The sequence below is a fragment of the Phascolarctos cinereus genome, unplaced genomic scaffold (genome assembly GCF_003287225.1).
Source record: "Phascolarctos cinereus isolate Bilbo 61053 unplaced genomic scaffold, phaCin_HiC Scaffold_3;HRSCAF=262, whole genome shotgun sequence".
NCBI classification, from domain to species: domain Eukaryota; kingdom Metazoa; phylum Chordata; class Mammalia; order Diprotodontia; family Phascolarctidae; genus Phascolarctos; species Phascolarctos cinereus.
The window spans coordinates 34,376,387-34,399,308 of record NW_027555736.1 but is presented as its reverse complement, the minus strand read 5'-3'; the positions used below and the strand labels follow the sequence as shown (position 1 = coordinate 34,399,308).

General features: G+C 39.5%; 1 protein-coding gene across 1 annotated transcript in view; it reads right to left on the bottom strand.

Annotated features, from left to right (window-relative positions):
* SCAPER (S-phase cyclin A associated protein in the ER) overlaps window positions 1–22,922 on the bottom strand; it is a 415,034-nt gene that overhangs the window by 194,498 nt on the left and 197,614 nt on the right. Inside the window, 1 exon segment of the mRNA XM_020976028.2 lies at window positions 13,224–13,350. Coding sequence (XP_020831687.2) covers window positions 13,224–13,350 — 127 coding nt within the window.

Sequence of the window (22,922 nt, the reverse complement as noted above, 5' to 3'; positions counted from 1 at the left end):
CAGACACTATCAAATATGAGCCAGCTGGATTGAAACCTCTTGGATACTGAGGCCTTTGCTGACAGCACACAAGGCTAGGCTAACAGACAAATTATTTTGTTTTTGTTAAAAAGGCCCCAGCAGAGCTAATGTGAAGATCAGGAAGAATAAAAGCATCTGGCTCAAAAAAGTAAGAGGAGATTTTAAAAACAATAACACTATGATTTCAAAGTGCAGTTGTGAAGAAAGCACTCTGCAAACCTGAAGTGTGGTGAAAATCTGAACAATTAGGCACATTCTAAGGGAAAAGGGACATGCCTGTATTTAGTGCTAGTAAATGTGGTTGATTTTATTAATGCATTTTCTGCTTTAGCTGACTCAAATTCCCTTCCTCATCTATGGATGAACTGAAAGTATCAAACACACTCAAAAGCACAGATGCCGTTCAATAGCACCTTCTCTTTGGTAAAATGCGGCCCTCTTTCACTAGTCATCCATCTCAAAGTTAGGGACAACCAACTTATGCCAGTGAGAGAAAAGCTGGCTTAAACAAAGCCATTCAGATGAGTGAAAGTGAAGTCAATAAGTATTCACTGCGCTCATAATTATGTTCCAGGCACTGAGCAAGGGCCAGATAGGGGATTCTAGGTCTTTGACTAGAAATTCACTGGTCTTTCCACAGGTCCACCAAATGACTTGAAGGAACCCAACACATTCATCACATGAAAAAGCAGCCAGCAACCAAAGAGAAGAACCAATATCTACAGCTTTTGTGTGTCTGCTAAGCAAAGCCCTTTACCCACATGATCTCATCTGAGCCTCATAATCTCGGTGAGACAGGGGTCATCTTACCCCATTTTATAAATGATATGTCATAATCACACAGTTTCTATAATGTGGAGGCAGGATATGACCCAGGGCCTCCTGACTGCAAGTCTAGGACTCTATCCACTAGACAATACCACAGCTAGGGTAATGCTGGAAATGAAAATAAACAGTGAGTGCACTATGTTCTCTCCATGCCAGGGGCTCTATTATATACCCTCAACCAGGAGAATGAGATCTATGAGACAACATTTTAAGGCTGCAAACCTGGCTGTCAGGATGGTGATACCCTTAAAAGAAACAGAGATGTCTGGAGGAGGGAAAAGTTTAGTTAAAGTACAGAGGACAAACAGCCCCTAGAAGAAATGTAACAAGTTCCATTTTCAGATGACATGTTGACTTTGAGATGCCAACAAGACTTCCAGGAGAAGATGTCTGGTAGACAGTTGGTACTACAGGGCTGGAGTTCAGGAAAGTAGCATTTAAGCTGGGTCTTGAAACACTGCAGACAGAGACAGAGACACACTCTAGGGCATTCTAGACATAAAGAATGGTGTGAGCAAAGGCATACGATGGGAAACTTCTGCATTTTTACATGTAATCAGGCTTAGCTGGAGTATAATATTCATACAGGGGAACAGTATGTGTGCTAAGGGTGGAAAGTCAAGATTTAAGGTTGTAGAAGCTCTTAAAAACCAGGCTAAGGAGGCATGATAGTGTTGTTACAAGAAAACTGGATTTGGAGTCAGAAGACTCGGGTTCAAATTGTGCCCCTATGACTTGCTATTTTGCTGACCCTGGACAATTTTTATGGCTTCTCAAGAACTTAGTTTCTTCACCTGTAAAATTAGGGGCTTAGTTAAAAGGTATGGACAGTTACATAGCAGCTCCAATTGTCTATAGGCTTATTATTTTCTAAAAAATATATCACAATATTTCGCAGCAGTGTAACAATGTCTGTTTCCTCACAGGTCAATAGTGAATACTTTTGCTCTTTAGCTAACTTTGCCAATCAATGGGTTAGGTGGTATTTCAATTGTTTAGAGGAAGTATTACATAGCTGACAGAATAGGAACTTTGTGCCATCAACTACAAATCAAATCCCATTTGATAATCTTACTATCTCTGTGGCCCTGGATAAGTAGCAACTTCTCCTAACCTGAGTTTATTGACATGCAAAACAGGGATAATAACAGGACCCACCTGAACCACGTTATTGATCAAATGAAATACTGCATATAAAGTGCTTGGCAAAGCTTAAAGTGTGTGTGCAAGCACACACACTCACACATGCATATGAAGTGTTTTATTGTTGTTTTAATTTGCATTTCTCTGATCATTAAAAGGTTTGAACATTTTTCAGTTGGCTACTGATAATCTGTGTCTCTTCTTTCAAGGACTCTATGTTCATGACCGCTGAACCAGTAATACCACGAGTAGAACAATATCCAAAAAGATTTTTAAAAGGAAAAATATGTATCCTACAAAACATTCACAGCAACTTTATCAAAAAACTGAAACCAATTCAAATGCCCAATAGCTGAGGCATCAGTACATGATTTTAGTAACAATATGATTAATTACTAGTAAGAAAAGATGAGTGAAAAATACAGAGAAATATAATAAGACACATGAAGGGAAGCACAGTAAACAAAGTACAATCAGCAGTACATTAAAACCCCACAGCATTTTCAGACAAATTGCTGTCTAGCCATACCTCCTCCACGTCATTTTTGTGAAATTGATACTTTGAAACCAAATGCAAGATTTTAAATTTATTCCTAATAAGCTTCATCTGATTCATTTTGGGTTAAGAGTCTAGCCTATCAGACTCATGATGGAAAATGCTATCCACATCCAGAGAAAGAACTATGGAGTCTGAATACAGATTGAAGCATACAATTTTCTCTGTCTCTCTCTCTTTTAAAACATTTTCTCTTTCTCGTGGTTTTCCCCTTTGGTTCTGATTCTTCTTTCACAACATGGCTAATGTGGAAATATATTTAATACGATTGTACAACTATAGATTATATCAGATTGCATGCTGTCTTGGGAAGGTGGGAGGTGTGAAAATTTAAAACTCAAAATCTTATAAAAGTGAATGTTGGAAACTAAAAATAAATTAAAAAAAAAGAAAAAGAAAAAAAAGAGTCCCTTATCAAATTCTCTATGGATGCTGACGCTGCCACCCCATGTGCTAAAGACAGCACTTGGCTTTGTGGCTCCCACAACCCTGGCGATCCTGCAGGTGATCTACCTTTACAGAAATCGCTGATGACAGTTAAACAGCTCAGGCCCTAGCTCAGGCCCTAGCCCATGTCCCTGGGGCACTCCACCAGAGACTTTCTTTCATATTGACATCCAAGCATAAATTAACGGTCTTTGAGTTTGGCTAGAATCCATAAGATGAGGCTGTCCTCCAATCCAGCCTCTCTACCTTTTCCAGGCAAAGAGCAGAGCAGCTGTCAAACAAGCCCTACAGCACTGCCCTGACTGTCACAGGAAGATGAGTGCACCTGGCATGGCCTGCTCTCCAGGCAGCCTGGGGATCACTGCTCCCTTTACTAGGTGGTCACTAATCATCTCTTCAGTACTCCAAGGGTTTTCCCAGGAAGTGGACTCAAGGACACTGGTCCAGACTTTGCAGACTCTCTGCTTGCCCTCTGGGGGAAAATAACGACATTGTCCTTCTCCCAGGCTATGGCAACCTTCCCATTTCTAAAATCCATACAAGACCAGCGATAACAGCTCAGAATTCCTATTTCTTGCTCTTTCAGCGCCTGGATGAGATGACCTGACCTTCTGAAGGCAGCTGGATAATCCCTTATTATACGCAGACTTGCAGAGGTTCCCAAAGTGGGTGATACTGACCCCTGGGGGACGCTGGAATAATCCAGGGGGCAGTAGTAGCCTTGGGTGCAATTGAGGGGCATTGCATAAAAATAAGGCGGTAGTGGAAGCATAACAAAAGAGAAGAAAATTTTGAAAAACCGTTCATACATGTTTCATCCGTTGTGTAACAATTAAAGTCATAGTGATTATATTATTTTCCAAATAAACACACAAAATGCAAATTATAACCCATCAGTGGTCAAATTTACAATAAATTATTAAATTTAAGATGCATCATTTGAGAAAAAATTATATATTTTTTGAAATGATGCAAATTTCAAAAAGCCATTAAAGGATTAAAGAAAGTAGATTTCCAGGAGGGTGCTGAGTAATTTTTTTTTTTAAAGGGGACGGTAGGCCAAAAAGTTTGGGAACCTCTGATGTAGAGTTATCACCTCCCTCTTAGCCTCTTTTATTTTTTTCTTTCCAGAACAATTGCCATTCTCCCTGGCATAGAAAACAGAAACAAAAAAGGAAGCTAAGAAGCTGTGTGTCCCTTGAGATTGCAAGCGATGGGTGCTAAAGTCAAGGAAGAAGGAAGGAGAAAAACCACCTGAGGGCAGTATGTATGGAGGGAACCTCAAAGGAAGGGGCAAGGTTAAGTAGGGGTTGAGGGGAACAAGGAGTATGTCACCTCTTCTTAGATCTGAAAGGCTGGAGGGAAGGTGCCCTGGAGAGCAGAGCAGGGGAAAAGGGACCTTGTTACTGAGTTCACAAAATTGTAAAATAGAGTAGCGGAACCAGACGGCCAAGAATTTCAAGCTGTAAGTAATGAGGTCATCCAATGAACCCCTTCACTTCACAGATGAGGAAACTGAGGCCCAGTTAAGTGACTTTCCCAAGGTCTCTCAAGTAGTCAGTCTCAGAGCTAGGACTTTGGCTCAGGCCACCTAACTCCAGATCCAGTACTCTTCACACAGTATCACTTTTCTCTACGCTCACTTCCAGCTTATAAAATCCATGACCTGTTCTGTATGAATTATGACCTAGTCCTAGCAGATCATGGGTCTAGAGCTTCAGAAGGCTTTAGAGGTCACCAAAGGAACCAAGGTTAGACAAGATTCAATGGAGCTTCAAATATGAACCCACATCTTCCACCTTCAGAGCTTGTGTGTGCCAGGAAGCGGTATGATAGTGATGAGAAAGAGACGGCAATGTCAACAAGGAAAGAAAGCACCTAGGATTTTAGTGAAAAGAGTTTACTTAGAGAATCTAAGCAAAAGGCTGCTGACGGTCAGGAAGAACGTGCAGATGTCCTCCCCTGAAGATTTAAAGGGGAAGACCAGAACAACAAAAGAGAAACAAAAGGACCCAGGATAGATGGACTGGATAAAATAAAGTCTATTTCAGGAAACCACTGGGCTATAGCAGCCCCATATGTTCCATGTGGACATGAGCGCTCTCGTGGGTGTTCAGTTCACACTTCGGCACAAAGCAGGAGGGAGGGAATGGAAAGCTTCCTCTGAAACCTTCCCTTGTTTTCATGGCCCCTCTAGATATTTTTTTTCATTAAGCAACGTTGAGGCGTTCTGCAGGTTGGATCTCAGTGAACCTAAAGAAAGGCAGGATTTGTCACAATCTTGCTGAGTATCACATAGCAAATTATGACATGGGTCAAAGAAAAAAATTGGCTTCTCTAATTTCTATCAAATGATAAACACTGCCAGAGATGCTGTTGCTTATTCAGGCTCATGAGACTCATTGCTGAATCTCTATTAAAATCTGGCAGTGTTCTAAAAAGTCAGGAAAGGCAACTGGAAAAATTCCATGTCAAGTCCATCTGCTTAAACTCTGTTTACTTGTGGTAACAGCATACACATGTCTGAAGTTACTGATAAACCACAGAAAACTTTAGTAATGCAGCTATTATCCAAACTTGAAAACAGAAATCGTCTTTAACTAATAAGTAGAAAACTACTATGACCATGCATTAAGCCTATATTGGCCTTTACAAATAAATAGAACAGCATAAATAAATAAAAATAGCAAAAATAACAGAAAAGTTTTTATATCTAAGAATTTTTGACACTATTAAATGAAGCAAAATCTTTCTGCATCAAAAGTATCTGTTTTGTGCCATTTATTTTTAACTTCAAACATTTTTCTTAAAGCATAAACAGACACATCCATTGCTGGCATGCTTCTGATTTCTGGTTATAATCACAGGCTCACAGAGCTAGAAGGCATCTTAGAAATCATCTAGTTCGATACCTTTACTTTACAGATGAGGAAACTGAGGCAGAGAAAGTGGAACTTATGTGATCAAGGCCAGAAAAAGACTCAGTTGCCAAACTAGGACTATGTCTCCTGGGTCCCAGAATTCAGCAATATTTCCATTATAACACATTGGTCTCCCTATACTACCAAGACACTTCCATATATTATTCATGCAAAGGATGAATTCAAGTATTTTCAGGATCAGTTAGTCAATATGCATTGATGAAGAGCCAGTTCTGTGCTAAGCCCTATAGACGCAAAGAGCAAAAGACAGTCCCTGCTCTCAAGGCACTTGACTCTACTGACGGAGACAACATGCAAATAGCGATGTACAAACAAGATACAGGATAAACTGGAGAAAGTCAACAGAGAGAAGACTTCAGCGTTAAGTGGGGACTGGGAAAGGCTTCTTTTAGAAGGCAGAATTTGTGCTAGAAGGAACCCAGAAGGAGAAGATGAAGAGGAAGACAGAGCCAGGCATGGGGGACAGACAACAGGGAAAACACCTGAAATCAGGAGACAGAGCATCTGGTGTGAGCAACAGCGAGAAGGTCAGGGTCCCTGGTTCGAAGGACACAGGGGAGGGTGTAAGATAGAAGACTGGACGGGGCCAGGTGATGGCAGGCTTTAGAACCCAAACCACTGATTTTAGATTTGATTCTGGATGCAACAGGGAGCCACTGGAGTTTCCTGATATAATGAGAGGGGGTGTGTGTGTGTGTGTGTGTGTGTGTGTGTGTGTGTGTGTGTGTGTGTATGAGAGAGAGAGAGAGAGAGTCAAATCTCAGTTTTAGGAACATCAATTTGACAGATGAGTGGAAGATGCACTGGACAAATCACTCAGCAAGCTATTTCAATGGTGCAGGAGTGAGGTGATAAAGGTGTGATAGTAGTGACGGTGTCAGAAGAAAAGGGTAGGGAGCAGCATATACTAGAGGTACTATGAAGGTAGAAATGACAAGAGTTGGAGGATGAGAGACAGTGAAGAGCAAAGGATGACCTTCGGTTTCCAGCCCAGATGATGGGTATGATATGGGCCCCTAAACAGTTAGAGTTAAGTCTGGAAGAAAGTAGATTTGAACCCATCCCATTCCATCTTCTCCAGCAAGTTATCCCATTTTTGCTGTCAATCTCTCTCTAAATATTGCCTTCTCTAATAACTACTGACACATAATGACTCCCCACATCTTAGAAAATAACTAAAAGGCCTCATCTCTCAAATATATAGAGAACTGAGTAAAATTTATAAGAATACGAATCATTCCCTGATTGAAAAATGGTCAAAGGATATGCAAGTGTTCTCAGATGAAGAAATCAAAGCTATCTACAGACATATGAAAAAATGTTCTAAATCACTATTGATTAGAAAAATGAAAATTAAAACAATTCTGAGATACTACCTCACACCTATCAGATTGGTTAATATGACAGAAAAGGAAAATAATAAATGTTGGAGAGGGTGCGGGAAAACAGGGGCACTAATGCACTCTTGGTGGAGTTGTGAACTGATCCAACTATTCTGGAGAGCAATTTGGAACTATGCCCAAAGGGCTATAAAACTATGCATACCCTTTCATCTAGCAATACCACTACTAATCTGTCCCCCAAAGATATATATTTTTTTAAAAAAGGGAAAAAGACCTACTAGTACAAAAATATATATAGCAGCTCTTTTTGTAGTGGCAAAGAATTGGAAACTGAGGGGATACCCATCAATTGGGGAATGGCTGAACAAGTTGTAATATACAAATGTAATGGAATACTATTGTGCTATAAGAAATGACGAGAGCAGGATGACTTCAGAGAAAACCTAGAAGACTCACATAAACTGATGCAAAGTGAAGTGAGCAGAACCAGAACACTGTACACAGTAATGGCAACACTGTACAGTAATCAACTCTGAATGACTCAGCTATACTCAGCAATTCAATGATCCAAGACAATTCTAAAGGACTTGGGAAGAAAAATGTTATCCACCTCCAGAGAAAGAACTGGTGGAATCTGAATGCAGACTGAAGCATATTGTTTTCACTTTCTTTATATTTTTTGGTGTTTTTTTTTCTTGTGGTCTGTTTCTTCTTTCACAACATGACTAATACAGGAAATATGTTTTACATGATTGCACATATAAAACCTATATCAAATTGCCTACCATCTTAGAGAGGAGGGAGGTAAGGAAAGAAAAAATTTCAAGGTCAAAAAAAAAAAAGAATGTTACAATTTGTCTTTGCATGTAAATGGAAAAAATAAATTATTAAAAAAAAAAGAAAACAATAACTAGACCATACCATCCCTACTGCCTACCACTCTATTCCTCTCTTCCCCTTCTCAGCTAAACTCCTTGAGTAATCTCTCTGTGCAAGCTGCCTCTATGTCTCTCCTCTCACTTGAGCAGAACTGAGTGAGAAGTCACCAAGGATCTTTTAATTAGCAAGCAAATCTCTCAAACCTAATCCTTCTTGATCTCTCTGCAGACTTTAATGCTGCATACTTTCCAGTTTTGTGAGACACTCCTCTCTGCTGCTTCTTCTACCTGTCTGACCACTCCTTGTCAATGTCCTTTCCTCTATACCCCAAAACTCTATCCTGGGTATTTTTTCCTTTCTCTCTGTATATTAACTTGCTTGGCTATCTCACCAGCTCCTATCAGTTCAATTATGATCTCTATACAAATGACTCCCAGACCTCTATAAGTAGCCCTAATCTCTTTCTCTTGAACTACAGCTTCTACCACCCATCATCAGCTGCCTTTTGGAATCTTAAACTGGATGTTCCATTATCTCCAAAACAAAGCTCATTATCTTTCCCCAAAAAACCTTCTCTCCTCCTTCAGATACCACCATGTCATCAACCACTCAGGGTCTCAGACTAGGTGTCCTAACTTACATTTACTCCACATGTTCAAAGTGTTTTCAAATCTTATGGTTTTTACCTTTACAACATGTCTTCTGTATGTACCCACTCTCTGCTCATACAGCTACCACTCTGGTACAAACCCCCAATACCTAGTTGCAATAGTCTGCAACAGTTCTCTACTTTGTTTCCATTGTGAGAGATGAACTCTCAGAGGTGAAGCCTCCTCAAAAAGCCAAAAATTTTTAAATTATTATTTTCAAAATCTTCCCCCCCTCAGACCCTGTTTTTAAGCACGTAACAGAAAGAATAAGCCCTACTCCGCCCCCAACCTGAGCCTTTTGGCCTTGGCTTCCTGCCTCTTTCCTTGTCTTTGAATTTTGGGCCTGGAATGTAAGCCCCATCTCCGAGTTAGAATGTAAGCCCACCCTCAATTAAGGGGGTAAGGGATAGTGGTGGGTAGAGACTTGTTTGCGTAGTGGGTGGAGACTTTGCATGGTGGGCAGAGATTTGCTTTTATAAGGCGGCCGCTGTTACTTGGACTCTCTCTCTCTCCACATGTATCAAAGGAGCAGACAGCCATCTCGGGAGATTGTAATAAAGGTAACCTTTGCTTTCCACCTTGAGAAGTCTCTGAGATTAATTTGGGTTAGCGTCGCTGTTCCACACACCATGACTTGAGTTTCTCCCCATTCCAGTCTGTTCTCCACTCAGCTGTCAAAAGGATTTTCCTAAAACATAGGCCTGACCATGTCACCTCCTTACTCAATTCCTATGGATCCCCATTATCTCCAGGATCAACGTAAAGTCCTCTGTCAGGTTTCTAAAGCCCTCCATAACTTGGCCCCTTCTTACCTTTCTAGTCTTCTTACACTTTACTCCCCTTCTACCTACTATTCCATGACGCATCAATATTGGCTCCTGACTCTTTTCACTGTTTCTTCCCATGCCTGGAATGTCCTTCTTCCTCACCTACACCTCTTGACTTCCCTGGCTTCCTTTGAGACAACTCAAAGTTCACCTTCTGCTGGAAGCCCTCCATTTGCACTAGATATATGTTGTGTGTACAGTCATTTGCATATAGTTTCTACCATTGAATTTTAGCTCCTTGAGAGCAGAAACTATGATTTTTGCCTTTCTCTGTGGCCCCAGAATTTAGCAGAGTGATCTAATACTCACCACACAGAAAGCGCTTAATTAATGCTTTCTGACTGACTTGCCATCCATCAGAAAGCGAAGAGAATCTCTCTATCTACCTTTCTATATACATACACATATACATACATTAAAAAATACACAGGAGCAAGTAATCAAGGATTAAGAAAAAAGTTCAAGCATGGTCCTGTAAGAGTTGTATCAGAAGTGCATTACCTTTCTAACAGCACTGTTAGAAGGAAGTGCTTGATACATTTTAAATTCTGTGTAAATAGGGGCTGTTAATATTCCATGAACTTATGTAAAATTCTACTCTTTAATATAGTATTAATAAAAAAGTCCTAGTATATTTCAGTAGATGACATTAACAAATGAAGTAGGTTTTATAAAGATACTTCAATATATCCAATATACCCATTTGGTTTAAAAAAATATTCTCTGGACCTAGCACAGCAAATACTTGGAATTATAGTAGGTGTTTAAATAAATGCTTGTCTGTTGTTTGATAGCAACAGCTCATATGGTCAGAGCTGCCTCAGAATTAGGGTTGGCTCTTGCTGGAGTACATAGAATCAGCACCCAATATTCAGCCAACATTTATTAAGTACCTACTGTCTCCAGATCACTATTCTAGGTGCTTGGGAAGATACAAAGTTCAGATATTCCTGTATATCCTCTTGGAAGTCCTATGTTAATAGTATATAAATTAGTTGATCTCTTATTGTTGTGTGTGCTTAAAAACAATGACTTATCTCTAAGTTTTTAGGAGAACCACTTAGTCAGCATTTTTAGTTGTGGTTCAAAATACATAATAATATGGATTCCAGCACCCTAACCTCTCATTGGCCATAGCCAACTCCACCTCTTCTCCACATAGGGATGGCCACACTTAGATCATACCCACAAATGTATCACATCCATATTCATGATCTTTGAAATTCCTTTATCAGATTGTAACCAGACAGCTGTCATCATGACCTTTCCCCATCCACTACAACCACTAACTGGTTCTTCCTCCTTTATCTTAACTTCTAACCCCTCCACCCAACAGTTCTGTTTTGTTTTTTGCCCAGGCCATCATCCTGCACTGGCCCCACTGCTGTCCCTTCTCTTGTCTTGAACCCTTGGTGAGCCAGTCCAACTCTACACAGACCTCATGTCTCAAGTCCTTTGAACCCTTATTTTACCAAAGCTCTTGCTCTCTTCCACCAACTGCTGCCAGTGCTCCTGTTTAGGTACTGCTGAACAGAGATGAAGAAAATCATGAAGCCATACTGACTAAGTACACTAGAAATGTATGTCACATTCATCTCAAATGAGTCCTTACTGCAGAATGGTGACCCGTCTACACCTATCTAATTAACTTGCTCTTCCAAACTCTTCCATTCCTTCTCAAACCTCCCATGGCTTCCCCTCTATATGTCCTCTTAGTTAAAAATTTTGCTTTATATTTCACTGGAAAAATGGAAGCCATTTGTAGAAAGCTCCTTCATCTCTCATTAACTTAGGATGCCTAAGGTTGTTATCTCCTCCTTCATCCCTATTCATCCCAGCTGACTTTGTACAGCCCTGCCTCACTTAAATCCAATTTATTTACAAGTCAAGTGAATGTTAATAGTCCCCTTCCAGAATGAAGGACAAACAACAACATGAGAGGTGGCCCCTTTCCAGGCCAAGATAAATTCCTGTATATGCACAAGTGACCTTATGCTATCCTGTCTTCTCCAGCAGAGTGCCCCCTCTTTCATCCCCACTCTCTCACTTATTTTCAATCTTCTTTCATGTCCCAGCCAAAGTTTCACCTTCTAAAAGATGCCTTCTCTATACCCCTTAATTCCGTCCCTTCCTTCTGTCAATTATCTCCAATTTATCTTGCACGTATTTCATTTGTACATATTTGTTTGCATGCTGTCTCCCTCATTAGACTGAGAGCAGGGACTTTTTAAAAAATTCCCTGTGCATTGTGCCTAACATATAGTAGATACTTATTAAATGCTGACTAACTCACTGATTAATCTAGGTTACTATACTCTCAACATTTACTCAGAGCTATAATACATTATGCTACTCTTAATTCTTTTTTTTTTTATTAAATTAAGGCAATTAGGGCCAAGTGAGTTGCCCAGGGTCACACAGCTAGCAAGTGTCAAGTGTTTGGTTTGAAGCCGGGTTTGAACTCAGGTCCTCCTGACTTCAGGGCCGGCGCTCTATCCACTGCGTCACCTAGCTGCCCCTCTTAATTCTTACTGTAGGAAAAAGTACATTCTGCTTATATATGGTTAAAAGTACCACACTGTATTTTTAAAAAAATCATTCCTAAGAGAATTTCCAATAAAAAAGTAATAGAATCTCAAGATTGAAATGGATCTCAAAGGCCTACCCTTGTCTAACCCATCTTGTCTAACCCACACTTCAAAGCATAACTATATACTCTACAACATTCTTGAGAACAAGTCAACCAGCCTCTGATTAAAAACTTCAAGTCATTGGAAGGGGGGGAAAGAGGAAGGAAATCAGCATCTATATGTGTCAGGCATTGTGCTAGGTGTTTTACGAATCTTATCTCACTTGATCCTCACAACAACACTGTGAGGTAGTTGCTATTATTATACTTATTTCACAGTGGAGGAAACTGAGGCAGACTGAGGTTAAGCAACTTCCTGAGGTCACATAGACAGTAAATGTTTGAGGCAGATTTGAACTCCAATTTTTCTGACTTTAGGCCCAGACTTCCATCTACTCTATCACCTTGCTATCTCCTTTCCTAGTTGAGAACTTTCTCTGGGTCATCTATTTTGCTGCTGAAAAGCTCTGATTGTTAGGATGATGCATTGAGTTGAAATCTGCCTTCCTGTAATTTCCACACATTTTTCTTCCTAATTCTGACTGTCAGGGTCTCATTAAACAAATCGTATACCTGCTATACATGATGGCCTTTCACACAGATTTGTACAGAGTGACACAGAGACAGAAAGAGAGACAGAAAAAGAGAGAGATCTCTAGTTTCTTCAACATGTCATAGTTTGATCCCTTACTATCTGAGGAAGAAAAGAACTGGGAAAATCTGCAATCATCTGAAGTGGACAGCCTTTTCAACAATCACAGCATTTCCAAGGTCAAAGAATAATCCCTCTGAAAACATCCCCAAAGAGAGATGCTCCAGTTTCCATATGAAAAGGTCTTCATCTGAACTGCAATATCATGTCACAGAATCCAACTTTATTTTTCATTTTAACCAAACCTAAAACAGCAGTGATAGGTGTGTATATGTATATACGTGTAGAAACTAGTAACTTACATACCTCTTTTTCCAAAATACGAGAGATTTCACCTAGAGTTCGATCCAAAGCAGAAACCTTATTAACTGCCCAAGAACCACTGTCCTGTATATGAAGTTGCTTTATAATATCTTTTGCCAGTCGTTGCAGCCTAAAACATAAAAAGGAAGAAAAAACTGGCATTTAGCTAAAGAAAACTCAAAACTCTCATTTTTTAGGAATTCTGAAACAAATGAATTTCAATGGGAAAATATTAGGGAGAGTCTATCTATAAAATTAAGTTTAACTACTCTATAAAAAATGACAGAACAAATGACGAATAAAGCCAGCCTACTCCCAGTTAATCTGCCAGCAGACTGAATATAGTAAATCATAATTCTAATATTCAAGTAAGAGAATTCCTAATCATCATCATTAAGACAATAATTGCAACCTTGAGAAGGAAAAAAATTAACAATTATCATACGATATAAATCATAGAATCCAATCAGCTCAACAGTCTATTTCTGATAGACTTGCATTGCACTGCAGCACAACAGTGGATTTAGTTTAAGAATTTGGCTTCAGATTCTGACTGGTGTTTGCTACCTCTTCTGTCATACGAGGGTGTTGGCCTCAGGGACCTCTAGGGTCCCTTTTAGCTCTAAATCTTGGGCTCTCCCATCTTCCTGATGCTCTTTTCACTCATTCAACAGATAAGAACCCAAAGTCCTAGGTTATTTGTGTATCTTGCTGATAGTCACACAATACAAAATGTCAGGGCTGCCATATGAACTTTGGCTCAAAGCAGATCAAGTGCTATTACCAGACAGCGACACATACTTAGCACTTAATAAATGCATTTTCTTTCATTCATTCATTCGTTAGTTTGCTCTTTTGTTCATTCACTCACTTGACCACAGCTACATCCCTCACCATAGCCATATCTAAAACAGAGTAAGGAAATAAACAAAATTCTGAGTTAGAGGCAAAAAAGACAAGAGGAAGAAGGTGGACAGCTTCCTAAATCAGAAACTTAAATCTGAAGAATGTGGTTTCCTTATTTTCTTTTGAACCAATGTACATTAATTGCTAGAATATAAAATATTAAAATATAAGTAAAAAAGAAAAGTGTCATTCCAATTCAAAGAGAAATAATTTAGCAGACTGTCTGTATCACTTTTCCCTTCCATGTCCTGGATAATTAAAAACTGATTCGACTTCTTTTTCACAATGGAAAAGTCTCTAGAAAATAGATTAGAGGCAACTGGAAGGTGGATTGTGTACTTCATATTCCAAACATTGCCTTGTAATAAATACATAATAAATATTTGTTGACTGATACGCTAGTCCAGAAGGAAAAATATTCATTATCTCAATCAGCTGAAATAAAGTTGTTTCATTCATGCAGATAAAATTTATTAGAATATCAATTACTATTGTTGACTTCTCAAAATGGGATTTACTTTCTCATCTCCACGAGAAATCAAATCACTTAAACACCTTGGTTAATTGTAGCATTTTGAAAATGTAACCCAAATACATGAAGGAGTAATTGAATCTAAACATAATACTAGGTTCAATCTCACTTTTGGTTAAGTCAAATGAAACTCTGAATATAAACCCACTTTTCCGAATCCCCTCCCCATCCCAAATTTAAAAATACAAGCAGAAAAATATGTTTCTTTTTTCTTCTAAATGACAATGGGCTAAAGTCTTGCTACATCCATTTTTTAAACTAATATTTTAACATATAAACTGAAACTATTTTCTACACAGTTACCAATGACTTAACATTAATGACTGCATCTGATAGTCTTTTCTAAATCCTCATTCTTGACTTGCCTGTTGAATTTGACATTCTTGACCATCTTCTCTTGGACACTTGATTGCCTTTCCCTCTCTGACTTTCTAGGACAATGCGCTCTTCTGGTTTTACTCCTACCAGTCTAACCATTCTTTTTTCTCAGTATTCTTTGCTACACCAGTCCCCATGTCATGTTCTGTAATGGTGGCTATATCACAAGACTTTCTTAGAGCCCTCTTTTATTCATATCTCTGTATTCATGATCTAATCATCACCTGTGTAGATGATTTAGAGACTTATAGATCAACCCCAGTCTCTCTCCTGAGCTCCAGTCCCACGTCATCAAATGCCTCTTGTACATTTCAAAATGGATGTCCCATAGACATCGCAAACTTAGCATGTCCACAGAAGAACTCATTTTTCCCCCCAAACTTCTCCCAAACTTCAAAGGCACCCCTGTGCTTCCAGTCATCAAGGTCTATAACCTCAAGCTTAGATTAGGACTCATTACTCTTCCACACTCCACATATCCAATCAGTCGTCAAATTTTGCTATTTTTTCCTTAGTGCCAAGTGGCACAATGGATAGTATTATGCTTAGGAATCAAGAAGACCTAAGTTTGACACCTCAATTTTACTAGCTATGTGACCTTGGGCAAATTATTTAAACTCTGTCAGCTTTAGTTTGCTCATCTGTAAAGGAAGAGATAATAATAACATCTATCTGACCAAGTTGTTATGAAGATAAAATTGAATAATAATAATAGGTAACAAATCTATTGTACTTTCTATGTCAGGCACTGCGCTAAGTGCTTTTAAAATTATTATCTTATTTGATCCTCACAATACTCCTGGGAGGTAGGTGCTATTATTACCTCCATCTTACAGATGAGGAAACTGAGGCAAACAGAGGTTGAAATGACTGAGACCAGATGTGAACTCAGATCTTCCTGACTTCAGGATGGCACTCAATTATTCACTGTGCCACCTCGCTGTCTCCAATTTAATTTTAAATTAATATGTTAACAGCCTTGTAAAACTTAAAGCACACTACTAATGCTACCTATTACCATTACTATTGTTGTTTCTACCTACATAACACACAGAGGCTCCATGTCACTTCGAATCTTTACCCTCTGTCTCTATGATTGCAGAAGCCTCCTCTTCCCAGTCCAATCTGTCCTCCACACAATTGTCAATGCAGGTCTGATCCCACCTCTGACGCTTACTGCCTGGGTGAATCTGGCTAAGTCACCCAAATGCCAGTTTTTTTACTTGTAAAACAAGGTGATTGGCCCAGATGGCTTCAGAGGTCCCTTCTACCTCTGGATCTAGGCTCTAACAAGTCTACACTGCCTTTACTCAGAAAACTCTAATGGTTCCCTATTATCTCTACAATCAACTACAAACTCCTCCCTTTGACTCTAAAATTGGTCCTAATGATCTTTTCCTGTTTTTTGTTCATTCTACGATCTAGTCAATTGGCTGTTTGTTTCATAAACACAGCACTCCATTTGCCAATTTGCTTCACTCCTTTCTACTGGCTATCTTCTATGCCTGGAACACATTCACTATCCTGCTCTACCCCCACTCCTGGCTTCTGCCTCTTTGAATAATTTGCTTCCTTTAAGACAAAGGTCAAGTACTACCTTCTAGGAGATGTTTTTTTTCCTGTTCCCCCCAACAATTAGTGCCCTCCAAACTACCCTGTATTTATTTATGCACTGTTTATTCTGTATATACTCATCTATATATATAATATCTTCTCTGACAAAATTTAAGCTCCCTGAGAATAAGGAATGTCGTATTTTTAACCATATGTCCAGTGCAGAGAATATCAGAGGAGCTTAATAAATGTTGATTAACTGATATAAAATATTAGCAACATGTTTCACATTGTGATATCTAAGCCTTCTTAGTCTTTACATGAATACTTACAACAGTTACCCTCTCCCTTATCTCCCCTAAAATTATACTTAGTTTTTTCAGTTCAGTTATTCTTGGTTGTAAAACTTTATCTTTGCCTTTTGAAAACCATATTCCAACCTCTCCTCTTCTTAAGATGACAGTTGCCAAGTCTTGTGTTATCTTGAATGTGGCTCCTTGGTACTTGAATTCTTTCTTTTTGGCTGTTTCCAATATTATCCTTTATTTGGAAAGGTCTGGATTTTGGCTATTATGCTCCTGGGAGTTTTCCACTTGGGGTTTCTTTAGCAAGGTGAGCAGTGGAATTTTTTTATATTTTCACTTTGCCTTCTGGTTCTAAGAGATATAGGCAGTTGTAGTTTATTTCTTGAAATATTATATTCAAGTTTTTTTTGGGGGGGTGTCATGATTTTCAAGTAGTCTGGTGATTCTTAGATTACCTCTCCTTGACATATTTACTAGGTGAGCTATTATTTATATTATATTCATTATCTTCTATTTTTTTCTTTAATATTTTGGTTTTGTTTTAATAATTTTTCTTACTTCATTGAATTGTTTTCTGTTTGGCTTATTCTGATTTTCAGGGTATTCAATTCTTGGGTAAAGTTTACCACTGTTCAAGATATTACTACTGTTCCCATTTCCTCCCTAGGTTTTCATTTCTTCCAAATACTCTTATAGTCCTAGTGGCCAGAACACTCTTTTTCTGAGTTGCTATGTGGATTCGCTTTGGAATTACTATCTTCTTCTGAGTTTAACTCTTGGGTATTTTTTGGTCCAGTACCATTCTTTATTGCCCTAGACATTTTCTTCTCTTTTACTCAAGTGCCCAGTCTCAGTTTCTGTGCTGATGTTGTACTTGAGTCAAACTCTACTTCTGTACTCTTCGACGGTATTAGCAGACCTTGCTTGGTTCTGAGTGCAGTGGGAAAAACTAGGTTCCACCTTTTACAGGAATTCTCTAGACTTGTCTTGTGATATGGTTTGGGCCCAGGTTGTCTGGATGAAAGCTTGGGAACATCTTACATGAATGCTGGTTTAGGTGCATACTGCCTGCAAACTGCTCTAACCATTTTGTGGTTAGGACTCCAGGGCTGTCCTGCACAGACCTCTACTTGGACCTGTCTCCTGATATGTCTTGTGAGGTGCCTTGCACTGGAACCTATTTGTGGCCTGTCTCTTGAGAAGGCTCTACAAAGATTTTCCAAGGTTCCTTCCCTGCATTCTGGCTTGTCCCTATTTAGATTTTCCACAGGATTCTAGCAGGTTTTTGTACAGTCTGGAAGGAGAACTTTACAGCTGATTTTCTTTAGCTTTCTTTATCGATAGCCCTTCTGTGCATTTTTTGAGTTTTACTAGGTTAATTATAAATAGCCTGGGATTCAGGCTACTGTAGATACTAAGAACACCATCTTTCCAAAATTGTTTGCAATTTCTCATATTAAGTATCTAATAATTAGGCAGCTAAGTGGCCCGGTCAATACAAGGCTGAACATGGAGTCTAGAAGACTTGAAGTTAAATACTAACTCAGTCACTTACTAGCTTTGTGACTTTGGGCAAATTATTTAACCTGTTTGCCTCAGGTTCCTCATCTGCAAAATGAGAATCACAACAGTACCTATCTCACAGGACTATTGTGAGGATCAAAGGAGAGGATATATGTAAAACATTCTGAAAACCTTAAAGGGTTATTATATGTTAAATATGTTTACTTTAGGCAACATAATTATTTCTTTTTATTCTTTCCTTTTGAGAAGGGGAGTTCAGACCATTTACAGTTAATGCAAGATATTCTATTTATCTCTCTTCTGGAACTTTTATTTTTTCCTCTTTTTTTGGTTCTTAATGTTATCTAAAAAGTGAAATTTATTTTACATTTCTATGAGTATTTTTTATTGCTTTAATAAACACAGTGAAATGTTTTTTATCTTAAATCAGAAACTTTGTGTAAATGTTTGCATAGTACCTTAATCCCTGTATAATTAGTTTTGATTTTAAGATTACTACCATCTTTCTTTTTTGCCTTCTCCTTCACTTTTTTCTTTGATTATCATTTCTCTTTTTTAAAAAATCATACCTGTAATTTCACTAGTATAAGAAACGCCAGGTAAAGGAACCCCCTTTACTGCTGTAGACTGGCAACTGCTCTGCACCTCTTAGTCTTGAAGAGGTTCTTGGGGTGCAATAAGGTGATGACAAAGAGAGTATCTATTATTTCCTTTATTCTTAAATTCATTCATTTATTTTTTTGGTGAGGCAATTGGGGTTAAGTGACTTGCCCAGGGTCACACAGCTAGTGAGTGTTATATGTCTGAGGCTGGATTTGAACTCGGGTCCTCCTCACCCCAGGGCCGGTGCTCTGTCCACTGCGCCACCTCGCTGCCACCCTTAACTGTCGAATCTTAAAGCCCGTACCACCTGACAGCGCTGATTACTCCCCATTGCCGACACTCTCTCTTCTCTGGGTTTTCAGGATGCCGCCCTTTCCTGGGCCTGCTTCTGTCTATCTTCTTATCCATCTCCTTTACTGACTAATCATTCATCCTGCGCCTCCTAACTGTGGGAGAACCCCAAGACTCTCTCTTAGCCCCTGTTTTCTTCTTTTCTAGATTCTCTTGGTGACCTCAACCTGCCAGCTACTGCAGATGTAATTATCATCTACCTCCATGGAGATACCTCACAGGTTTAGATATACAACCCCAAGCCTCTCTCTTGAGCTCTAGCCCTGCATCACAAACTGCATCCTGGACATTGAGAAGTAAAACTCATCCTCTTCAAAACAGAACTCATGACATTTCCTCTCAAATCCGTTCCATTTCCAAACCTTCCAATTTCTACGAAGGGTACACCTGTTCTTCCAGTCACGCAGGTTCAATCAGCCCCTTCAGCTGGACAAGAGACTCCTAATTGATCTCGCCTCTCATCCTTCCTTCAGAGTTGCCGAGGTGTTTTTTAAAGTGCAGGACTGACCGCTCGGTCGTCTCCAGTGGCTCCTGGCTGGCATTCAGAGCCCTTGCCCAGGGGGCACCAAGCTCCCTTTGCAGTCTGCTTCAATGCCATTCCCCTTCCTGCAGCACACAGGCCTGCCCATCAATCCTCCAAGCGGCACCCCACTGCCTCTGGATGCCTATTCACTAGACGTCCTCCCACGCCTGGAGTGGGCTTCACTGCCTCAGAATCTCAGCGTCCTTCAAAATGCACCTTTAGCACTCCCTTGGACACGACGCCTTTCCTCATCTCTACTCCTCAACGGCTTCTGCTCTCTCCTCTCTCCCCCCAGTTAACACTTCCATGTATTTATTTTGTATAAAGGGATCTATGTACATGCTGATTCCCCCTACAAAGTATTAGTTCCCTGAAGGCAGGACTGCTTCGTTATCTTTTCTTTGCATTCTCTATAACTAGAATAGTACTTGGCTCATAGAATGTTCCTAATAAGGGGCAACAAGGTGGTACAGTGATAGAGTGCGAGGCCTAGAGTTAGAAAGACTAATTTTCCTGAGTTCAAATCTGACCTCAGACACTTACTAGCTGTGTGATCCTGGGCAAGTCACTTAAGTCACTCAACCTTGTTTGCCTCAGTTTCCTCATCTGTAAAATGAGCTAGAGAAGGAAGTGGCGAACCACTCCAGTATCTCTGCCAAGAAAACCCCAGAAGGGGTTATGAAGAGTTGACCATGACTGAAAACAACTGCACAAGAAGTCCCTCGTAAATCCTTCTTAGCTGATCAGCTGACTGACATAGCACTTCACACGTATTCTGAAAACCACAAAATATACAGAATATAGTGCTCTCCCTCTGTTCACTTGTTCTCATTCATGTAGTCTAGGATTACCTTCACATTTTGGGAGCTACTTCACATTGCTGATTTATGTTGAAATTACAGTACAGTAAAATTCTTAGGTTTTACTGCACGTGTACATGTTTTTAAGTCCAAAAGCAGGACGTGATATTTATCCCTATTAACTTTCACCTCATTAGATTCTGATGAGATTATTTGCCCTGTCTGCACCCTAGGCAACTTTCTAGACTAAGAGCCATTGAGAAGAAGCTGACCTGTACTGGTGGAGAGAATTCCCTCACCCACAAGTTCCCTAGACCAATTAAATTACAGGCTTCTCTAGTTCCTTATCCCTTATTAGATTCAGTTAACTGCTCCACAAAATTTTATGCTTTTAATTAAATACTGCCTCATGCTCCTTTTGATTTTGTTTCACCTGTCTTTCCTTCCCCAATCAGAGATGAATTTCCCAAGTGGGAAATTACGTTGTGGGTGTCAGTAACTATAAACGCTACCCAGACGCAGAGAAGAAAAAGAAGTGTACGCGTGCGTGCGTGTATATGTGTGTGCCCGTGTGTATGTAAGTATGAGTGGAGGAGGCGTTACAGGTACAGGAGGGGTGGGGAAGGAGCACTGGACTCAAGGGAAAGAAGGTCTGGGTTCAAATATTGGCTCTGGCACTGTCTAGATGTGTCATTAAGGGCAAGTCACGGGCCTCTCTAACTGGCAATTTCCTCGTCTATGAAAGGAAGACAAAAATACATTAAGAGAGTGCCTCAAATGGTCATTGTGAAGAACTTACTTTCAATCAGTTAGCCTTACAATACTTGTCATTTTAAAATCTGCCCATATTTCCTGTTAATGATGTGAGGTCTTACGCTGTGTTGACATTTTGAAAAGGGGCTTTTCAATGCCTTTCGGCCTTCCCTATTTTTACTGGCCTAAGAAGGGGTTCTTTGTTTATTAATTCGCCTCTCCCCTAATCAGATTATTTAAGACCTTCTCTCAGGATATACACTAAATATTCACAGACTTACTCTTCTTGATATCAATGTTTTTCAGCGTGGAGGCTGTTTAATCCTCCAGTCGGGTGGCTGGGACACTGTCACACATCACTACCTTTCAATAAGAAGGCTCCTGGTTGCTGATGCCTTCCTCTTCCTAAAGCCCCAACCATGACGTGTCCCACAAGCTCTGCAGACTGCTGAGAGGTTCTGTTGTAATGTGCGGTGTTGGCAGAGATCTGTAAGTTGTCAGCTAGGTGCAGCAGCAATTATTACTCACTCACTGGAAAGTGCTCCAGGTTCTACCAAGAAAGGTACCAGGCCAGCCTCTTAGGTAACAGTCTCTAAACAATCCTCCTAGGATACCAAAGTTTCCCCGTGGGCTGGTCTCTACTAAACTGACTAAATAAGGCAGGTCCTTTTGTTAGATCATCTCGGGGCAGGGGGTAGGAAAGAAGCTTTACTGCAGAAAAGTCTATGTCCTAAAACAACATAGGGCCTAGTGCTTGCCACATGAAGGTCTGTGTCCTCTCCCGCTCCAGTTTAGGAATATTAAGTTACTTGTCTGAGATGATTTGATATCAGTTCTGTTAAAGATTTGATTTAATTTCCTGGTAATACATGATATTAACTCAGGATTGAGCTACTGGCTCATTCAAAAATTGTCTTCTATTTATAAAGTCTGTTTAGTTTAGAATTCCTAACATTACTGAACCCAAGAGCAACCATTAAGCACTTAAGGACCTACTGAGTGAAACGATACTTATTTTCAGAAATGTGACTTTTTCTGATGCTACCAAACACTATTTTTTTCAATTAGAATGTACTTTGATGCTGTTTTTATTTATTTGGGAAAGTAGAGTAACCATATCAGATGTAACTACAATTTATTTTAGAAACTAATAATGAGTTAATCATTTGAAATATTTTTCAAGAAGTCTTAAAGGATTGAACAGAACTCCAATTTTTAAAGATTTATGAATGACAAAGTTTCCCCTGTCTTGACTTACAACCCATACAACTCTCATACACTCACACTCACACTTACCAATCAGGGTAGTAAGACCCTGATGAATCACGGTGTGCAGCCTACATTATAGAGGGATATGTATCTCCCTCCTCCACACTACTGCTGGCAAGTGTGCTTCCATTTATACAAGTGCAGCCATTCACAATGATGACACATTTGATCTTAGGCATAACCATTTATCTAACATGGCAAAAG